Source organism: Podarcis filfolensis, assembly GCF_964270895.1.
Source record: "Podarcis filfolensis genome assembly, chromosome: 2".
Classification (NCBI taxonomy): domain Eukaryota; kingdom Metazoa; phylum Chordata; class Lepidosauria; order Squamata; family Lacertidae; genus Podarcis; species Podarcis filfolensis.
In genome coordinates, this window is record NC_139605.1 from 36,911,826 (window position 1) to 36,930,542 (window position 18,717).

The following is an 18,717-nucleotide window of genomic DNA, read 5'->3' on the forward strand; positions in this document are numbered from 1 at the left end:
GAGGCATTCGCGAGCTTTTTTGCGGAGAAATTCCTGTTGCTCCGCCGTGACCTCCCTGCCAATTTAGATACAGTGACTGAACTGGAGGCCCCTCGACTGACTTCAGGTCCAGTGTTGGACCATTTCGATCGGATACTCCCTACTGATGTGGATAGATTCCTCCAAGTTGGTAGACCCACCACCTGCCTCCTTGATCCGTGCCCGTCTTGGCTGATTAGGGAGTGTCCAGATGTTGCGCGGACCGCCCTGGTTGAAATTATCAATTTGTCCCTTGACACGGGGACATTCCTAGGGGAACTGAAGGAAGCAGTGGTGTGTCCACTCTTAAAGAAAACTTCATTAGATCCCTTAGACCTATCCAATTACCGCCGAGTTTCAAATCTTCCATACCTGGTGTCAGGGAACTGTCATCTGAGACGAAGGAGGTGAAAGGGCTCATGGAGGGTGAGAGAGACCACTCAGCGGAGGAGGGGACCAGCAGGGGGAGAAGTGGAGTTACAAGGGAAAGTGAGTCGGAGGGAGGACTCAGAGATACTTCAAGCGAGAACAGTGGAGAGGTTTCAGGACCTCCCGTAGGGACACCCACTCCTCGGCGGAAACTGTCACGCCGAGAGTCCAGAAGACGCGTTTCCGTTAAGGAGCTTTTATGCTGGAAGAAGTTCCGTAAACGCCCACTGTCCGATTCAACGAGCGATTGATGGAGCCATGCTTAAGGAGCTCCATCACAGACAGAGGTTTGGGAACTTAGCCAAACTCTGAGGGATCAGGATTTTACGCACAAGCAGCTCACCATCCCATCACAGCAATCGGACAGTCCCTGAAAGCAGCTTGTGCAGAGAGGCATCATGAGCAACCCAGCCGGAGCCGGAGGAGCAGCAGGAGCTGGAGAAGGTCCAACTCTGGAAGAAAGGTACAGAGTTTTGGAACTCCAGCTAGCAATGCAAACGGCGAGGCTAGAAGAAAGGAGGGCGCAGGATGCAGAAAAGGCAAAAGGGGCTACACTAGCAAGAAAGATGCCAGGAATGGTGCAGAAGTTTGGGGGGGACCCCAGGAACTACCAAGCCTTTAGGACAGAGATGCAGTATGCTCTCGAACTGCAGTTTAACGACTTTCCCGATGAGGCATCGCGAGTGGCGTTTGTGATTGGCCATCTCGAAGGGGGGGCGAGAGACTGGGTCCGGCCCCTGATGGCAGGGAATAGTGACATGCTGAAGGACGCGAGGAAGTTTTTTCGCGCCATGGATTTGATGTTTTCCAGCGAGATTGAACAGGGACTGGTGCGCAGACAATTGATGGCTTGCAAACAGGGGAGCCGATCGGTTCGTGAGTACTGGACTGAGTTTACAATGTTGATACATAAATTGGGGTGGGACCTATCGGCGGAACCCATTCAAATGCTCTTTGAAGAGGGGCTTTCTTCGGCGGTGAAAGACGAACTTTCCCGGGCGCCCAGGGCGGAGTCTATGGACCAGCTGACCAAATCAGCGCTGACCATTGGAGCGCGCCAGGAGGCAAGAGCCTTGGAGAAGCGGGAGGGGAAAGGAGAGCGTTGGAGGGATTTCCGCATTCCAGAGATTCCAGAACCCAGTTTCCCGCCCGGAGAGCCGATGGAAGTTGGAACAGCGCGCGCGCGCGCAGTTTCAAATCCCAGTGAAGGGAGGAAGAAGGAGGGAAAGAGCGCCAAGAAATGTTACCTCTGCCAGCAGCCAGGTCACTTTGCCAGAGTCTGCCCGCAAAGAAAGGAATGGCAAGGGATGGCGGGAGCTGTTGGGGGGAAGGAGGAGGAAGTCCAGGAGCCAGTAAAAGCCAACGCCTGTCTGCCTCTGTCAGGGCACTGCAGACAGGCCAAGGAGCAGTAAAAGTGCCCACTCCGGAACCTCCAAGACCAGCTCTAGTAATAGAGGTGCTGCTAGAGCTGGCAAACGGATACCCACTAAAGACCAAGGCGCTGTTGGACTCAGGCAGCTCCTGTAATTTTATGAGCAAGGAGTTTGCAGCTGAACACCAGATACAGACACTCCCTTTAAGCAACCCCCTGCAGGTCACCACGATCGATGGGAGGGAGCTGTTGGGGGGAGAAGTTAGCCTACAGACCGTCCCAATGGTTATGAGGGTGGCAAGGCACACTGAAAGGATAGCGTTCAATGTAGCCACCCTGGGAGGGGCGCCAGTCATTTTGGGAATGAGCTGGCTAGCGTTGCATGACCCGCTAGTGGGCTGGCATCAGAGAGTGGTCTCCTTTGGGTCAGCACATTGCCTGGAACACTGCAAAGAGGGAAAGGTGCCAGAAGGGGCAAAAGCCTCCCTAGCAGGGATGGAAGTGGCGGACAAAGGGAAGGTGCCCAAACAATACGCTGACCTGAGCAAGGTCTTCAGCGAAAGGGAAGCAGATAAACTACCACCGCATAGAGACTTTGACTGCCAAATTAACCTGGTCCCTGGGGCCCAGCTCCCCGTGGGCAAGCTGTACGCCATGTCAGACAGGGAAATGCAGGAGTTGAGGGAGTTTATTGACAAAAACCTGAAGAGAGGTTTCATCAGAGAGTCCAGAGCGGTGGGGGGCAGCCCAGTGTTTTTTGTGGACAAAAAAAACACGGATAAACCGAGATTGATCGCGGACTACCGGCGGCTAAATGCCGTGTCAGAACCAGTGACTTTCCCCATGCCCAGGATTGATGACATTTTGACCAGGGTGAGGAAGGGAAAGATATTCACGAAACTGGACCTGAGAGGAGCGTACAACCTGATACAAATAAAGAAGGGGGATGAATGGAAGACAACGATGTTCACCCCCCTAGGGGCTTTCGAATATCTCGTTATGCCCTTTGGATTACAAGCAGGCTCCGCCTGTTTTCAATCGGTCATGAACCATGTACTGGGACCTTTGCTCTACAAGAATTGCGTGGCCTTCCTCGATGACGTGCTGATATATTCAGAGAATGAGGAGCAGCATGTAAAGGATGTCAGGGAAGTGCTGAGCCAGCTGCAAGCAAACCAGTTGTGGGTGAAATTGGAGAAGTGTCAGTTCCACGCCAAGGAGGTGGATTTCCTGGGGTACCGCTTATCAGACAAGGGATTAGCCATGGATCCAGGCAAGGTACAGGCGGTGCTGGAATGGAAGACACCGAAAACGAAAAAAGATGTGCAAAGGTTCTTAGGGTTTGGGAACTTTTACCGTAAATTCATCAAGAACTTTGCCCACTTAACGGCTCCCATCACGGACTGTCTAAGCAGCAAGAAGAAATTCGTTTGGACGGCGGAGGCGGAGCACGCTTTTGAGGAATTGAAAAAGGCATTCGCTTCGGAAGAACAGCTCCTGCATGTGGATTTACAAAAACCCATGAGAGTGGAAACTGATGCCTCAGACCGGGCGGTGGGGGCGGTGCTGCTTCAGCCAGGGAGCAATAAGTCGGAATGGAGACCGTGTGCCTTCTTTTCGCGTAAGCTGAACAAATCCGAGAGGAATTACACGGTATATGACCGAGAACTACTCGCCATTCACGAAGCGTTCCGGAGATGGAGACACTTACTAATTGGCGCACAGCATAAGGTGCAAGTGTGTACGGACCACAAGAATTTGGAGTATTGGAGAACGGCACGAGTGCTCAACCAACGACAAGTGAGATGGGCCCAGGAGTTCTCCAAATTCCATTTTGAAATCTGCTATGTGCCAGGTCCAGAAAACATCAGAGCGGACGCTCTCTCTCGCAAACCTGAATATTTGGAGGGGGAGGGAGCGCCAGAAGAGAGACATATTATCCCAGAGTGTGTGGGTGTGTGGTGCGGCCTGGGTGGGGCAAAGAGAACTGGTAGAGGGAACGGTAAATGATGAGTACGCCCAGGAGAAGCTCAGAGGTTTAAGGAGAGAGGGAGAAGACCCCGGAGGTTTTGAAGAAAGAAACGGGGCATTGTATTACAAAGGGGCGCTATATATACCCGAAGGGGAATTGAGGGGGAGAGTACTGAAACAGCTGCTCGACAATCCCACAGCGGGGCATTTTGGGCAACACAAGACCATGTGGTTGGTGACCAGGGAGTTTTGGTGGCCCAAGGTGAGGGAGGATGTACGGGAGTATGTGAGAAGGTGTGACCAATGCCAGAGAGCCAAAGGAGAAAGGCGGGCACCAGCGGGGTTATTAGAACCGTTACCCACACCAGAACGACCGTGGGAGGCGGTGTCGATAGATTTTATGACTGATCTGCCCAAATCCCAGGGGAAAACCGCCATACTAGTCGTGGTAGACCAGTTAACTAAGATGGGTCACTTTGTAGCTTGCTCACATGCAGTCACGGCGGAAGAGACAGCAAAATTGTTTGTAGAACATATTTTTAGGCTGCATGGCGCCCCCTTGAGGCTGGTTTCCGACAGAGGGAAACAGTTCACGTCCAGATTCTGGAGGAAGCTTATGAGCTTGTTGCACGTAGAGGTCAACTTTTCGACTGCCAGGCACCCTGAGACCAATGGGCAGGCGGAGAGGGCAAACGGTATCCTTCAACAATACCTGAGGTGTTATGTCAATGACAGAGAAAACGATTGGGTCGAAAAGTTGGCACTAGCGGAATTTGCTTACAATAATGCAGAGAATGTGTCCACAGGGATGAGCCCCTTCTTGGCTAATTATGGGTGCCACCCCAGGGCGTTTCCAGGGGAAGGAGGAGAGAGATGGAGTGTTCCGGCCGCTGAACTTTTTGTAGAAGAAATGGAAGCGATCCATCGTCAATTCCAACACAACTTAGAAAGGGCCAAAGAAGAATATAAGAGGCAGGCAGACAAGAGCAGAAGGGAAGGTGAAACAATTAGGGTGGGGAGTCGGGTCTGGCTATCAACCCAAGGGTTGCCGTTCAAGGGGAGTTGCAAGAAATTGAGACCCAAAAGATTGGGACCATTTGAGGTCATCCAACAGGTCAACCCAGTGGCTTTCAGACTCCGGTTACCGAACCACATGAAACTGCACCCAGTATTCCACAGGTCATTACTGTCACCATACAGGGGGGAAGGTGAAGGGGTGTCCACACGGGGGCCAGCCATAGAAGAAAGGGAAAGCCGCAACTATGTGGCGGAAATCATCGACTCCAGGTGGAAGGGTAATCAGGTGGAGTATTTGGTCGCGTGGGAAGGGGAACCGGAGTCGGAAAACACCTGGGTGAAGGCAGAGGAGGTCCATGACGAGGTCTTGATCGAAACGTTCCACCAAAGGTTCCCCAGGAAACTTCAGACAGTAGCGAGGTTCCGGAGGGAGTACTTTGGCACCACCGACGATGAGGAGGAACTGGAGGGATTCAGGGAATCGGAGTTGGAAGGGGGTACAGACTCCGAGGAGGAGGAGTACTTGGAAACCGGGAACAGCAAAAGGTGGAGGGAAGTGTTCGAAACTTCGGAAGATGAGGGAGGTTCCTTCAGGGGTTTTGCTCCCTCGCCTCCCACAGAGGAGGGGAGGGAAGGGGGTGAAGGGGGCCCTAGAGGGGAGGTGGATGTCAGGGAACTGTCATCTGAGACGAAGGAGGTGAAAGGGCTCATGGAGGGTGAGAGAGACCACTCAGCGGAGGAGGGGACCAGCAGGGGGAGAAGTGGAGTTACAAGGGAAAGTGAGTCGGAGGGAGGACTCAGAGACACTTCAAGCGAGAACAGTGGAGAGGTTTCAGGACCTCCCGTAGGGACACCCACTCCTCGGCGGAAACTGTCACGCCGAGAGTCCAGAAGACGCGTTTCCGTTAAGGAGCTTTTATGCTGGAAGAAGTTCCGTAAACGCCCACTGTCCGATTCAACGAGCGATTGATGGAGCCATGCTTAAGGAGCTCCATCACAGACAGAGGTTTGGGAACTTAGCCAAACTCTGAGGGATCAGGATTTTACGCACAAGCAGCTCACCATCCCATCACACCTGGGTAAGGTAATTGAGAGAGCGGTTGCTGAACAGCTTGGTAGGTTTCTGGAGGAAACATCGGCATTAGATCCATTTCAGTCCAGTTTCCGTCCTGGTTTTGGGACGGAGACGGCTCTGGTTGCCCTAACAGATGACCTCCGTAGACAATTGGATCGAGGTGGGTCAGGACTGCTGATCCTTTTAGATTTGTCAGCAGCCTTTGACATGGTCGATCATGATCTTCTGGACCACCGCCTCGCAGACGTGGGGATACAGGGCATAGCCCATAACTGGCTGTGCTCTTTCATCTCTGGTCGGGGACAGAGGGTGGCACTAGGGAGGGAAACGTCGTCGCGCCACTCCTTGGTGTGTGGAGTGCCGCGGGGCGCAATTCTCTCCCCGATGCTTTTTAACATCTTTATGCGCCCCCTTGCCCAGATTATCTGGAGCTTTGGGCTGGGCTGTCACCAATATGCTGATGACACTCAGCTCTATCTGCTGATGGATAGCCACACCGACTCGGCCCCGAACACACTGACCAGATGCTTGGAAGCTGTGGCTGGATGGTTTCGTGGGAGCCGATTGAAACTAAATCCTTCGAAGACAGAGGTCCTATGGCTAGGTCGGGATGGCATGGGGATGAGGGACCAACTCCCTTCTCTTGTGGGGGCCCAATTAGTGCCATTGCCTTCCGTTAAGAGTTTGGGTGTAATCCTTGATGCCTCCCTTTCCATGGAGGCGCAAGTTACAGCAACAGCCAAGGCGACATTTTTCCACCTTCGCCGCATCAAGCAGTTGGTCCCTTACCTTTCCCACCCCGACCTGGCCACAGTGATCCATGCGGCGGTCATCTCCAGGCTTGACTACTGTAATTCGCTCTACGCGGGGCTGCCCTTGAAGCTGTCCCAGAAACTCCAGCGGGTACAGAATGCTACAGCGAGGCTCCTCACGGGGTCTCTGCCATGGGAGCATATTCACCCAGTGCTTTTCAAGCTGCACTGGCTCCCAGTGGAGTACAGGGTCAGATTTAAGGTGCTGCTTTTGACCTTTAAAGCCCTTCACGGCCTAGGACCCTCGTACCTATGGGACCGCCTCTCCTGGTATGCCCCACGGAGAGCCTCAAGGTCCATAAATAACAACACCCTAGTGGTCCCAGGCCCTAAGGAAGTTAGATTGGCCTCAACCAGAGCCAGGGCCTTTTCAACTCTGGCTCCGGCCTGGTGGAACGCTCTGCCTCATGAGACCAGGGCCCTGCAGGATCTGATTTCTTTCCGCAGGGCCTGTAAGACAGAGTTGTTCCACCTGCCCTTTGGCTTGGAGCCAATTTGATTCTCTCCCTCCCTCTCTTTCTTTTTTCTTTTCCTTCTCCTCCTGCGATGAGGCTACATTTTAATATTTTAATGTTCCATTATTTTAATGTTGTATTTTATTTTTGTTTTTAAGTTGTAATCATTCATCTTGTTTTTATTATTGCTTGTAAGCCGCTCTGAGCCCGGCCTTGGCTGGGGAGGGCGGGGTATAAATAAAAAATTATTATTATTATTATTATTATTATTATTATTATTATTATTATTATTACTGTGACATGCGAACCAGGCCACTGAGTACTTATTCTTTTGTTACCAAAATAGCAACTTCTACACACAAAAGGGAGGTATAAGAACTCCAAGGGCTGAATTCCCCACCCCCACTTTCCAAAGACTGAACGTTGTCAGTGAATGAAATGAAACAAAATGGCTGGGAGTCTGAATAGAAGCATTCCACACTGAAAGTTTTTGTTCTAGGTCACATTTGTATCCATTACAAACTTAAAGAGAGTCTTCTGTAGTAGAATCCCATGACTAGAAAACAGCAAATTAGAAATAGTTTAACAGAAAATCGCTTCACTGTCATAATATCTTCGCAGCAGCATTCTGTTATCTTGCTATTTATAACCCATTCCCTGAAATGCTGAACAGAGTAATTAAAGTTATGCAGATTGATGACAGAATCTAAATATAGAACTTGACAGTGATGCTTTAATATAAGGCATTGCCTATTATCCATAGCCTGGCATGCTACTGCTTTAGTTTATTCAGTTAACTAACTACATATAATGGACTCGGAGATGAGTCAAGTAAGTTTTTAATAATGAAGTACCTACCGAGTGATCTCACTTGCAGATTGGTCTTCTTGTGGAATTTCAGAAGTGTCTCCATTATTAAGCGACTCGTTGAGACTGGCAAGTGAAGTTACAACATTTGCTAGCGTCCCCAAGGCACCTTGGCTTGTCTCAGCCTACAAAAGAAAAGTATGTATATATATATATATATATATATATATATGCGCAAAAATACATGTTAAGTAAACTTATTTATTAAAACCATTATGCCACTTTCCCAATATAGCAATGGAGAGAAAATCAATTTAAAACTACATTGAAAAATGAAAAATAAACAAAAATAAACAAAATATAAATTGGCCAGTTGATTGAGCCAAGTCTTTTTTCTTCATTGCTGGGATATGCTCTACTCTACACAATCATCCTTCAATAGTTTTATTGAGCTGTGCTCCTTGTGAGGAATGATGTATTCATATATATCTGCACAGAAAGTGAAATCTACGGAAGATACCTTGGAATCGGTAGCCAGGAGAACTGTACCATCTTCTCTTATTAGCGGCTGCTGAATATTCACAAGCATCCCTGAATCAAGAAGGCCAGCTGATCTGTTCAAAAAAGGGGAGCATGAGTAATAATCTATTATTAAAGAACCACACCATTTCCCTTTCAGATAATCAAAAGTAGTGCCATGCCTTTCAGTTTTGATAGATTTCTCTATCAAAGTATCTTCAAGTTTGAAAGCAGGATAGTTAATCCATGGCACTGCAGATATTGTTAGAAGCCAATTCCTGTCAGGCCCAGCCAGGGATGACTGGCGTTGTCATGCAACAACATCTTGAGGGCCACAGGTTAGTCACCTCTGATTTAAAATGTGAATATTGGCTATTCTCATATAGACAGGTAAACACTTTAGGACTTGGACCCAGTTATCCTGTAAGCAGAACTCCACTCATGCAACGACAACACTGCTGGGAAGGAGTAGAACGATTTTTACCAATTCATCCTCTACCCTGTATGCCCCCCCCAAACATGAACTAGAAGTTTAGGGGATCTTTCTGGAACAGGGTGAGTGGCTACTTGGAAGAGAGACTGCAGAAGGAAGAGGAAATTCAGTAAAAATCCCTTCCCCACTTGCTCCAGCAAGAGCCTTTGCTGGATCACAATGCCTTCTGTGAAAGAAAGAGGCCCTTTCATTTTGCATGATACAACAGAGATGAGCACATGACAAGTCTTTGTCTGAGGGAGCTTACAATATCAGAGCCTCATTTCAGCCTTAACAGTACAAATCCTTTGAGGCAAGGTTCTGTCATACATTAAGCTGTATTGTGTCCTTTATAATAATAAGAATAATAAAAAGCTATATTTTCTTATTAACATCATTACTTAAGACAGGTAGTATCCAAGTAAGTATGGAAAGTTCCATACTGATACATTATAATAGCATTTGAACTCACAAGAAAGAACCATCTCAAAACTAGGGATTAATTAGAAACCAACTGAGTCCCGTTTTAAATGCTATCTTCTATTTCTGTGACTTTGAAAGAGCTCAGAATTACATACACCTCAGTAAGATTCATTTGTCACATACCTAGCCCCATCTTTATCTGCTACAAAAGTTGGGGTTGCGATTAGAGGACTTCTCAAGTCCTTTCTGATATAGATTTTTTCTGTTGAAGCAGCACAGTTCGTTGGCTTCTCACGTTGCACATCAAATGGCTTCCTTTCACTCTGTACAGCTAAATCACATAAAGATACAGAGCTTTAAAAGTAAATCATTCATTTAAAGACTTGGAAAACATGTACATTCTTAAAGCAGGACTTTAGCTTGCATACAGTCTTAGTTCAATTTGGTTCAGTGAAAGTGAATGCTTTGCACCAGTTCCAGTTCTACCCAATAGTTCAATCTCAGAAATGTGGAGATGGCTGATTACTGGTGGCGCTGTGGTCTAAACCACTGAGCCTCTTGAGCTTGCTGATTGGAAGGTTGGCGGTTCGAATCTGTGCAACGGGGTGAACTCCCATTGCTCTGCCCCAGCTAGCAGTTCTGCCAACCTAGCAGTTCGAAAGCACACCAGTGCAAGCAGATAAATAGGTACCACTGTGGTGGGAAGGTAAACGGCGTTTCCATGTGCTCTGGCACTATGAATCATACCTAAACCAGGACTGGATACCCGCAGACATGGCAGCATTATGAAGCATAATAGCTACCTACAAAGCAGCTTCTATTCAGTTAAGAGTGACCTCATTGCTTCTACCATCGTATAACTTTCATGTCCATCCTAGACATTACTCATCACTGTCAAGTCATGCCATCTTACTTAGTAGTGTTCCAATGTTCTGCCTAGTTGTACTGTTAGGCTACTGGATCTCATGCCCTGTGGCTGTTTTCTTATTTCTTATCATACTGCCATTTTTCAAGGTATCTGACCTTTAGATACACCTTTCACTATGAATAGCATCTTAGCTATTTTTGTAATGTTGTGATTGGAATATTACCAAACCTCAACCACTGCTGCAACATGGTTGAAGTAACAAAAAACATTATAAGTCATTTAATGCTTATTTCTAACATTCACCATGCAAATGATCAAAAAATTATGGCTTAGAATATAAAACATGAAATAAATTTTGATTTTGGATAATGAAAAATTATTTAAAAAACAATAGAAATTGATTTTAACCACAAGCCTCTAAACTATACTAGACTAGACTGTTCTGGTTGTCTATGCATATCTATCACTTGATAGACAAAGAACCACTCTGTGTATTTTAGACTCACATTCCATTTTCATTCCCATCTCAAGGCATTTTTTTAGCCGACAAAACTGGCAGCGATTCCGATGGTGTTTATTGATGATACAGTCCTGGTTGCTACGGCAACTATAGGTCAGATTTTTCCTCACACTCCTTTTAAAGAAGCCTTTGCATCCTTCACAACTGATAGCACCATAGTGACGACCTAAAAAAAGCCAGAAATTAAGAATATACAACTAATGTGACAGGAAGGTGGATTTTAGAACTATTTTTTATAATATGCAGGGTACTTTGTTCAGATGTTGCTGTGGTTTGCTTTTCATTTTTTTCACATTTTTAATATGCATTGTATTCCAATCAGAAGAAAATCCTCAAATATTTGCATGCATTTTCAGGTTTCACACATAGACACACAAGTCTCATGCTATTCTTTTAGTTAGACTGGGGTGTATTAAACCCATCAGTGATGTACTAGTATGGTTCTAAAATGGTTACTCATAGCATTTATTTTATTTAGAATATTTCTTATCCAGCTTTTCAGCCTGAAGGCAAACCAACTAACAACATTCAAAACACCAAAAAACAAGGTTTAAAAGTAGAAAACACAAAACAGTTAAATATATGCCAGTGTAGGGCCAGCTTAACTCATAATCTAAGTCATGGGCAAATGAAACGCATCAGACTCAGTACCAAGTGGATCAGAGCACCACAGCTATAAGCCCAATCTCCTTGCCAGGGTGGAAGACTTGAAAAGGGGCCTCTGGGGATGAGTGTAACACTGAGGCAGATTCATGTGGGAGAATAATAACCATATAACCTTAAAGGTTACATCAATATTTTCAACTGTGACCAGAAACAGATCAGGGCTTTAAGAACGGCATGATGTATGCTGCATTTGTCTGGCTCCTAGTCAGCAATTTAGCCACTGAATTTTGTGCAAGAGTGGCTGACGTGGCAGGAGGGGGCCACAGTGCCCCTTGATGGCAGCAACCCTAACGGGTGGGGCAGAGTGGTGGTCAGGTTGGGGCTGCACAGGTGCACACCCAAAAAGTCTTAACCTTGCCAATGACCTTTCACCCCTGTCTAGGTAAAGAGCAGTGATGCTGCTGCTGGGTGAGTGCCTACACCATGTTGGCCGCTCTGATTTTGTGTCAGCATTAGGAGTCCTCATGTTGCATGGCACAAATTAACCATTAACAAGAGAAAACTTCTCTTAGGGGGATAATGCTGTTTGGCATGAGTTTTTGCTGCTGTTTCTTCAAACAATGTCCCTCCTATATTGTTAGGCAGCAATGAGCAGTGGCGTAGCGTGGGTTGTCAGCATCCGGGACAAGGCAAGTAATTTGCGCCCCCTAACCCGTGGATTTTAGCACTCGGGCAGAGAGCTGCGAGTGCGAGCGCGCCCCCCCCCCAGATGTTGCGCCCGGTGCGGCTGCCCCCCCCTGCACCCCCCACGCTATGCCACTGGCAATGAGTTGACTAAAACAAGGTGGACAGCAGAAGTGGCATTAATACTGAATTCTGCATTAAAAAATGAAAACTTAGCCCTATGCCAGATTTTGAATTTATGTATCTACCCACAGATATTCAGAAAGCAGAAAATGCTATCTATGCTTTCATTCAGCTCAGGAAACAAGAGTGGCCTTGTTATTGTGTTTCTGTTGCTAACTGGTGTGATGTACGTAGGAGCGTCAAAATACTAGAATTTGAAGTTAAAAGTACAGTGGTACCTCTGGATGCAAACGGGATCCGTTCCAGAGCCCCGTTCACATCCTGAAATGAACGTAACACGACTGCGCGTCTGTGTTTCGCCTCTTCCGCGCATGCGTGTGGCGTCATTTTGAGCGTCTGTGCATGCGTGAGTGGAAAAAACCCGGAAGTAACGTGCTCCGTTACTTCCGGGTTGCCATGGAGCACAACCTGAAAATATTCATCCCGAAGCTACTTCAACCTGAGGTATGACTGTAGTTGAGCAGACTATATTTGAAATAATCCCCAGGCTTACCCTGATGGTGATAAATACTGTATTTTCTGAGGGTTGTATATTTGGATTGTAAGCTTGAGTTTTGCTTGCATAAGGATCAAGATGTATAACAGCTCTTAGGGGTTGATTTTAAACTTCCATCTGTTGTGAAACTGCTATGCCAGGCACACCCAAATGTGGCCAGGCAATTCATGTCATCAATCAGAAGCTTCCTCAACACCACCTATGCCATGTAGCAGCTTATTCTTCTCCAGGCCCTCATAATATTGCTACTTACTCTCAGGAGAAAGTGGAATAGAACTATACTCTGCTGGGCAATATCTAGCTTGAGCTGTTTTGCCAGAACAATGTTCTAGAATCAAATTCATCTGTTTAACAATCCACAAGTGCCATTTTTTTACTTCCGTGAGCACAGTCAATTTCTTGCACCACATCTTATAATTCTCCTACAGAACATACCTGATGCCTTGTCTCCACAGACAACACAATATTCTACTACTTGGGGTCGCTGGACATCAGTTTTAGCCAACAAACGTTCCACAGAGGCAGAGTCAGTCACAATCTAAAATGAAATATTTAGAAGGCTTACAGTGCCACTCTCCATCTCAAATTAAATGAAAAAGGAGCTGCCTAAATATTTTAAACATAGTTGTATCAGAAGAAGTCCCATTCAAGTTAACATAGAAGAAAAGTGAAGTAATGAAAGGATTTTAGGTACTTTGCAAGGAAAGAAAGAGAGAAGTATGGAGACTCTGGAAAGGGAGATGTTCCATGCAGAAGTAGCAGCAGTGAGTAAGTAAGTAACAAAAATGCAAAAAAGTTGAGATTTAAAAAATAACGAAATGGACAAATATGAATACAGTAAGAAAAAAGGGGGAAAGGATACAGAGGTGCAGGTGTGGTTTGAAGACAACGTGAAAAACCTTATATTGGATTAACAACAGGCCAATGGAAAGAGAAAAATCACATTAGTGGCAGCTCCACAACTAAATGTTTTCTGGCTGGCATCATATGGCAGGCTTGCTCCATACATTCCTAATCAAGCCAAAAGTCTTGCAGACTAGCATGCCCTTGAGGCAATCTTCTGGAGGCAATTTTTATAACTCAGTTCTATATCTTATTGCCATCTCCTTCTGGAGAGCTACTGAATTGGTGTTTGGAGTGACTAGCCTGAAATTAAATCTGGACAAGGCAGAGGTACTATCAGCCAGTAGGCCTACTAGAATAGGGATAAAATATCAGTCTATTATGGACAGGATGCACTCCTCTTAAGATCAGGCCTAGGAGTACTTCTGGATCTGGTCTTGTTACAATATGTTCAAGTGGCCTGCAGTACTTTTGTGTGCAGCTTCAGCTGGTGTGCCAGCTGTGCCCATTACTGGTGCAGTCAGACCTACCATTGGTCCAACATGCATTAGTCGCATATTGACTGGACTACTGTAACATGCTCTATGTGGAGCTACCCTTGAAAAATTCAATTCAATTTAATTGGTGCTGAATGCTGCCAATAAAATATTCACGGGGCAAACTGGTGTCTTACTGTATCAATAAAATATTCACGGGGCAAACTGGTGTCTTACTGTATCAATAAAATATTCACGGGGCAAACTGGTGTCTTACTGTATCAATAAAATATTCACGGGGCAAACTGGTGTCTTACTGTACCCTGGCTGCCCCTTCATTTCTGAGTGCAATTCAAGGTGCCAGTTATCCTTAAAGCTCTAAACGGTTTAGAATCAAGCTACCTGAAACACCCACTCTTCCCATGTGAATTACCCTATCCTTTAAGACCAGCTGTTCTGTGACAATGTACAAGTTTTCTCTGTGGCAGCACTTGGAATTCCCTGCCCCAAAATAACATCCCATTTGCATTCTGCCAGTATTTTGAAGATGTCTGTTCAAAACTTTGACTTGCTTGTTACTTAATTTAATTAATTAATTAATTAATTGTTCTGGCTCTCATTGCTCTTGTTCTCTCAAGCTGCTTTTTGCCTTAGTTTTTTGGTAACTTGTTTTAACTATGGTTTGTTTTATTATTGTGTTTGTTTTTATATTTTGTTAGCCACTTTGAGTGAAGAAGCAGGATAAAAATTATTGTATAATTAAGTAAATAACCCTGCGAGGAGCTGATCAGTAGCCACCTCAACTGCGGCAGCACTTACATTTTTTTCAGATAAAACAAGCAATCCTTCAACGGTAAATCATTTTATATGAATCAGATTGTAACAAGACATGTTATAACTGACCATTAAGCATATCCATTGAATCAGTATATATAACAACCCAGGAAAAACTATATACCTTCTGCCTCATATAACACATAATTCATTCTCAGAAACAATTATTTTTGTTTAGCATTCATATTTATTTATTGTGGTGAATATGATTACTTTTGTTTCACATGTACATCTTATACTCGCTGCATATATCATCCCATGAAACAAACATTTTATTTTTAATAAGCTATGTAATGTTTCCTTTTATTAATGGCCGACACATATACCCTTATTTAATTGCTGTGTTTACCTGTATTCTGCCTGGCACAATGTTATCTGTGGTGGTAAAGATAAGTTGCTTGGTATTAGAAGCCTCAGGTGCAGCCAATATCACTTTCCCTGTTCCTGTTCCGTCTGGACTAGCCAATATAAACTGCTGCTTTGGGGAGACTGATGAGTCCACTGCTGTTACTATTTGGATTTTCTGCCCTGTTTGCTGATCTGTGACAATCTATAACAAAAATGGAAATATTTTATCATGTGAGATTTAACAATTTAGTAGAATCATATTTTATAACTTCATAAAGTGATGTTGTTTTCCCTGCATTGCTAGGTTATATGTGCAGTTAAGTCACAAAAGGGTATAGAAGAAGTAAAAAACTTTTATGTACATGATAGGTATGTGACAACCCAGAATGCAAATCAGTATGGAATGTGAATTGGCTACATCCAATTGGTGCATTTGCACAAGTGCAAAGACTTCTGATCCAGTGAGAAGTGGATCAGTGGAAGAGACTATTTTTGTATGTTTTCTCTCCCCACTACAGTCCACAATTCCCCCTGAAATTTTGTTTTGAAGGGTCCCCAAACCCTCCAAAACAGTTTTTTTTAGGGGGGTGCTGGACTGCAATAGAAAGGAGGAAACTGGTCTCCCCGTCTTCATTAGCAGATGCCTCCTTTGGAACAACAGTGCTAGAAGAACCAACTGGATTCTACCCAATGCACACATCATCCACAATGCACAAATAAACATGAATAATTTCTGTGCCAAGATTTAAACATAAAATACAGTTCCAATAATGAAACAAAATCTGGCAGTTGTTAAGTAATAACTATTAGTAATAATACTGTCTTCTCACTAAGGATGAAACTGAACACATAGAAGAAAGATCTAGGACCAAGAGACATGGATGGCAAGAAAGCTGCTGCAGTGGCCTGCAACATCTGTGCCATGCTTGTCTCCTGCTTGAGAATGTACAAAACTACACCTGAACCAAGAAAACTCACACCTGCAGAGATACTGTAACTCACACTTGAGTTATTGGGCAAGGTGAGGAATTTCTTGATAGAGCAGAGTGGACTGTCCTGGAACAGTAATGCAGTGAGGGGTGCCCCTAGGAAGGGAAAAGGCTGTCCAGTGCATAAGACGAACCACTGGAGGAATAGGACATACAGAAGCAGGACTTTCAGGAGCCATGCTCTCTCACTGGAGCTGCAAAATTGATTGCACGCCCCCATCTCAGACACCAATTCTGGACCAGAGGAGCAAGGACAGCAGTTGCAGACCTCAGTACTTGAGGTAAGGTACAATGTACAGAAGAATTCCTGTCACTCCTCAAATGAGGAAGAGAGGTGTAATGGTGATTCCCTACTGAAGGGGACTGAGACAGTAGTGTGCGGAGATAACAGGAGGTATTATCAGATGCAAAGATTCACGATGCGACAGAGACGTCTTATACAGCCTATTGACCTCAACCCTTTCCTGATGATTCATGTGGATACAAACAATACTGCTAGTATACCCTTGATGTATAACAAGGGACTATGAGACTCTGGGTAGGAAGCTGAAGGGCCTTGGGGCTCAGGTGTTTTTTCTGGTTTTCCTTCCTGTTGAAGGTTGTAGCCCAGTAAGAGAAAGGAAAAAACTGGAAGTAAACCACTGGCTGCACATGTGGTGTCATCAGGAAAGGTTAGAATTCTTGTACCACGGTCTCTACTTTGTTGAAGGAGGACTTCTGGCAAGAGATGGATTGCACCTTATGGTGGCTGGCAAGAATGTGCTTGCTAAGAATCTTGCGAATCTGATCAGGAGAGATTTAAACTAAAACTTGAGGGGGAGGGAGACAATAGTACAGACGACAGGAGAACAGCTGGTACTGGGGATAGCAGTTTCACTGATGCACAGGAAACTGAGGTGGTGCTATAGCAACCTGTCAAAGGGCAGGAAACTATAAGAAGAAAACAGCTGGAGGGAATGACGCATGGTTTCACTTGTCTCTAGACTACTACACAGAGAATGGGAAGCAAGGTGAATATGAGCTCTTAATACAGGATGGCAAATATGAGCTAATAAACATTACTGAAACCTAGTGGGATGAGACACTTGGCTGGAATGCAAAAATTGAGGGGTATAACCTATTCAAAAGGAATAGACCAAATAGGAAGGGATGAGGGGTAGCATTTTGTGTAAAGGATGTGTACACATGTGAAGAAATCCATGACTTGGAACATGCAAGGCGGATTGAGAGCATATGGGTAAAAAATGTAGGGGCGGGGAAACAACAACAGTGACATTACTGTTAAAGACCTCAAGGCTAAACTGAAGACATTTGACAAAGTCCCCCATGATATTCTTGTGGAGAAGCTGATAAAATGTGGGCTGGACAAGGTTACTGTTAGGTGGATTTGTAGCTGGTTGACTGACCAAACTCAAAGAATGCTCATTGATGGCTTCTCATCATCCTGGAAAAAAGTAACAAGTGGGAGCCACAGGATTCTGTCCTGGGCCCATTGTTGTTTAATGCCTTTGTAAATGACTTGGATGAATGAATTGAGGGGATGTTCATCAAATTTGCAGATGACACCAAACTGGGAGGGGTAGCAAATGCTGCAGAAGACAGAATTGGGATTCAAGATGACCTCAACAGATTGGATAACAGGGCCCAAACTAATGAAATGAATTCCAATATGGACAAATGTAAGGTTCTGCACTTAGGGATAAAGAACCAGCTGCACAAAAATAGGAGACACCTGGCTTGCCATGTGAAAAGGATCTGGGGGTCTTAGTAGACCACAAGCCTAACACAAGTCAACAGTGTGATGCAGCAGCAAAAAAAGGCTAATGCTATTCTAGGTTGCATCAACAGAAGTCTAGCTCCAGATCAAGGGAAATCATAGTAGCACTCTGTTCTGCCTTGGTCAGACCACATCTAGAAAACTTTGTCCAGTTCTGGACACTACAATTTAAGAAGGATATTGACAAGCTGTAACAAGTGTAGAGGAGAGCGACCAAGATGATCAAAGGCTGGAAACCAAGCCTTATGAGGAACGGTTGAGAGAACTGAGTATGCTCAGCCGGAATAGGAGGCATCTGAGAGGAGACATGACAGCCTTCTTCAAATATCTAAAGGGCTGTCACATGGAAGTTGGAGTAAACTTGTTTTCTCCTGTTCTGGAGACTAGGACCCGAAACAATGGCTTCAAGTTACAAAAAAGGAGATTCTGATTAAATATCAGGAAGAACTTTCTGATGGTGAAAGCTGTTCAGCAGTGGAACCGAGTCCTTTGGAAGGTGGTGGACCTTCACTGGAGGTTTATAAGCAGAGGTTGGATGGCTATCTGTCATGGATGCTTCAGTTGAGATTCCTGCATTGCTGGGGGTTGGACTAGATGACCCTCAAGATCCCTTCCTACTATGATTCTTTTTAAAATAAAATTATTTTATGATTTAAAATACAGTTTTAGCAGCTAGAGAGAAAAGTCAGATGATATAACCAAATTCACACGTGGGAAAACCTT

The 18,717-nt window shown here is 45.3% G+C and overlaps 1 protein-coding gene across 8 annotated transcripts in view; it reads right to left on the reverse strand.

Moving 5' to 3' along the window:
- The window catches only part of NR2C2 (nuclear receptor subfamily 2 group C member 2), a 56,810-nt gene that overhangs the window by 17,370 nt on the left and 20,723 nt on the right, over window positions 1-18,717 (reverse strand). For all 8 annotated transcript variants that reach the window (XR_014545303.1, XM_083602741.1, XM_083602742.1 and 5 more), the window contains 6 exons: window positions 15,230-15,430; window positions 13,163-13,265; window positions 10,745-10,924; window positions 9,554-9,701; window positions 8,477-8,570; window positions 8,008-8,141 (listed from right to left, as the gene is read on the reverse strand). Coding sequence is in view for 7 of the 8 variants with exons in the window: in XM_083602741.1 (XP_083458867.1) it covers window positions 8,008-8,141; window positions 8,477-8,570; window positions 9,554-9,701; window positions 10,745-10,924; window positions 13,163-13,265; window positions 15,230-15,430 (860 nt within the window). In the remaining variant the exon portion in view is untranslated. The remainder of the gene's footprint in view (window positions 1-8,007; window positions 8,142-8,476; window positions 8,571-9,553; window positions 9,702-10,744; window positions 10,925-13,162; window positions 13,266-15,229; window positions 15,431-18,717) is intronic.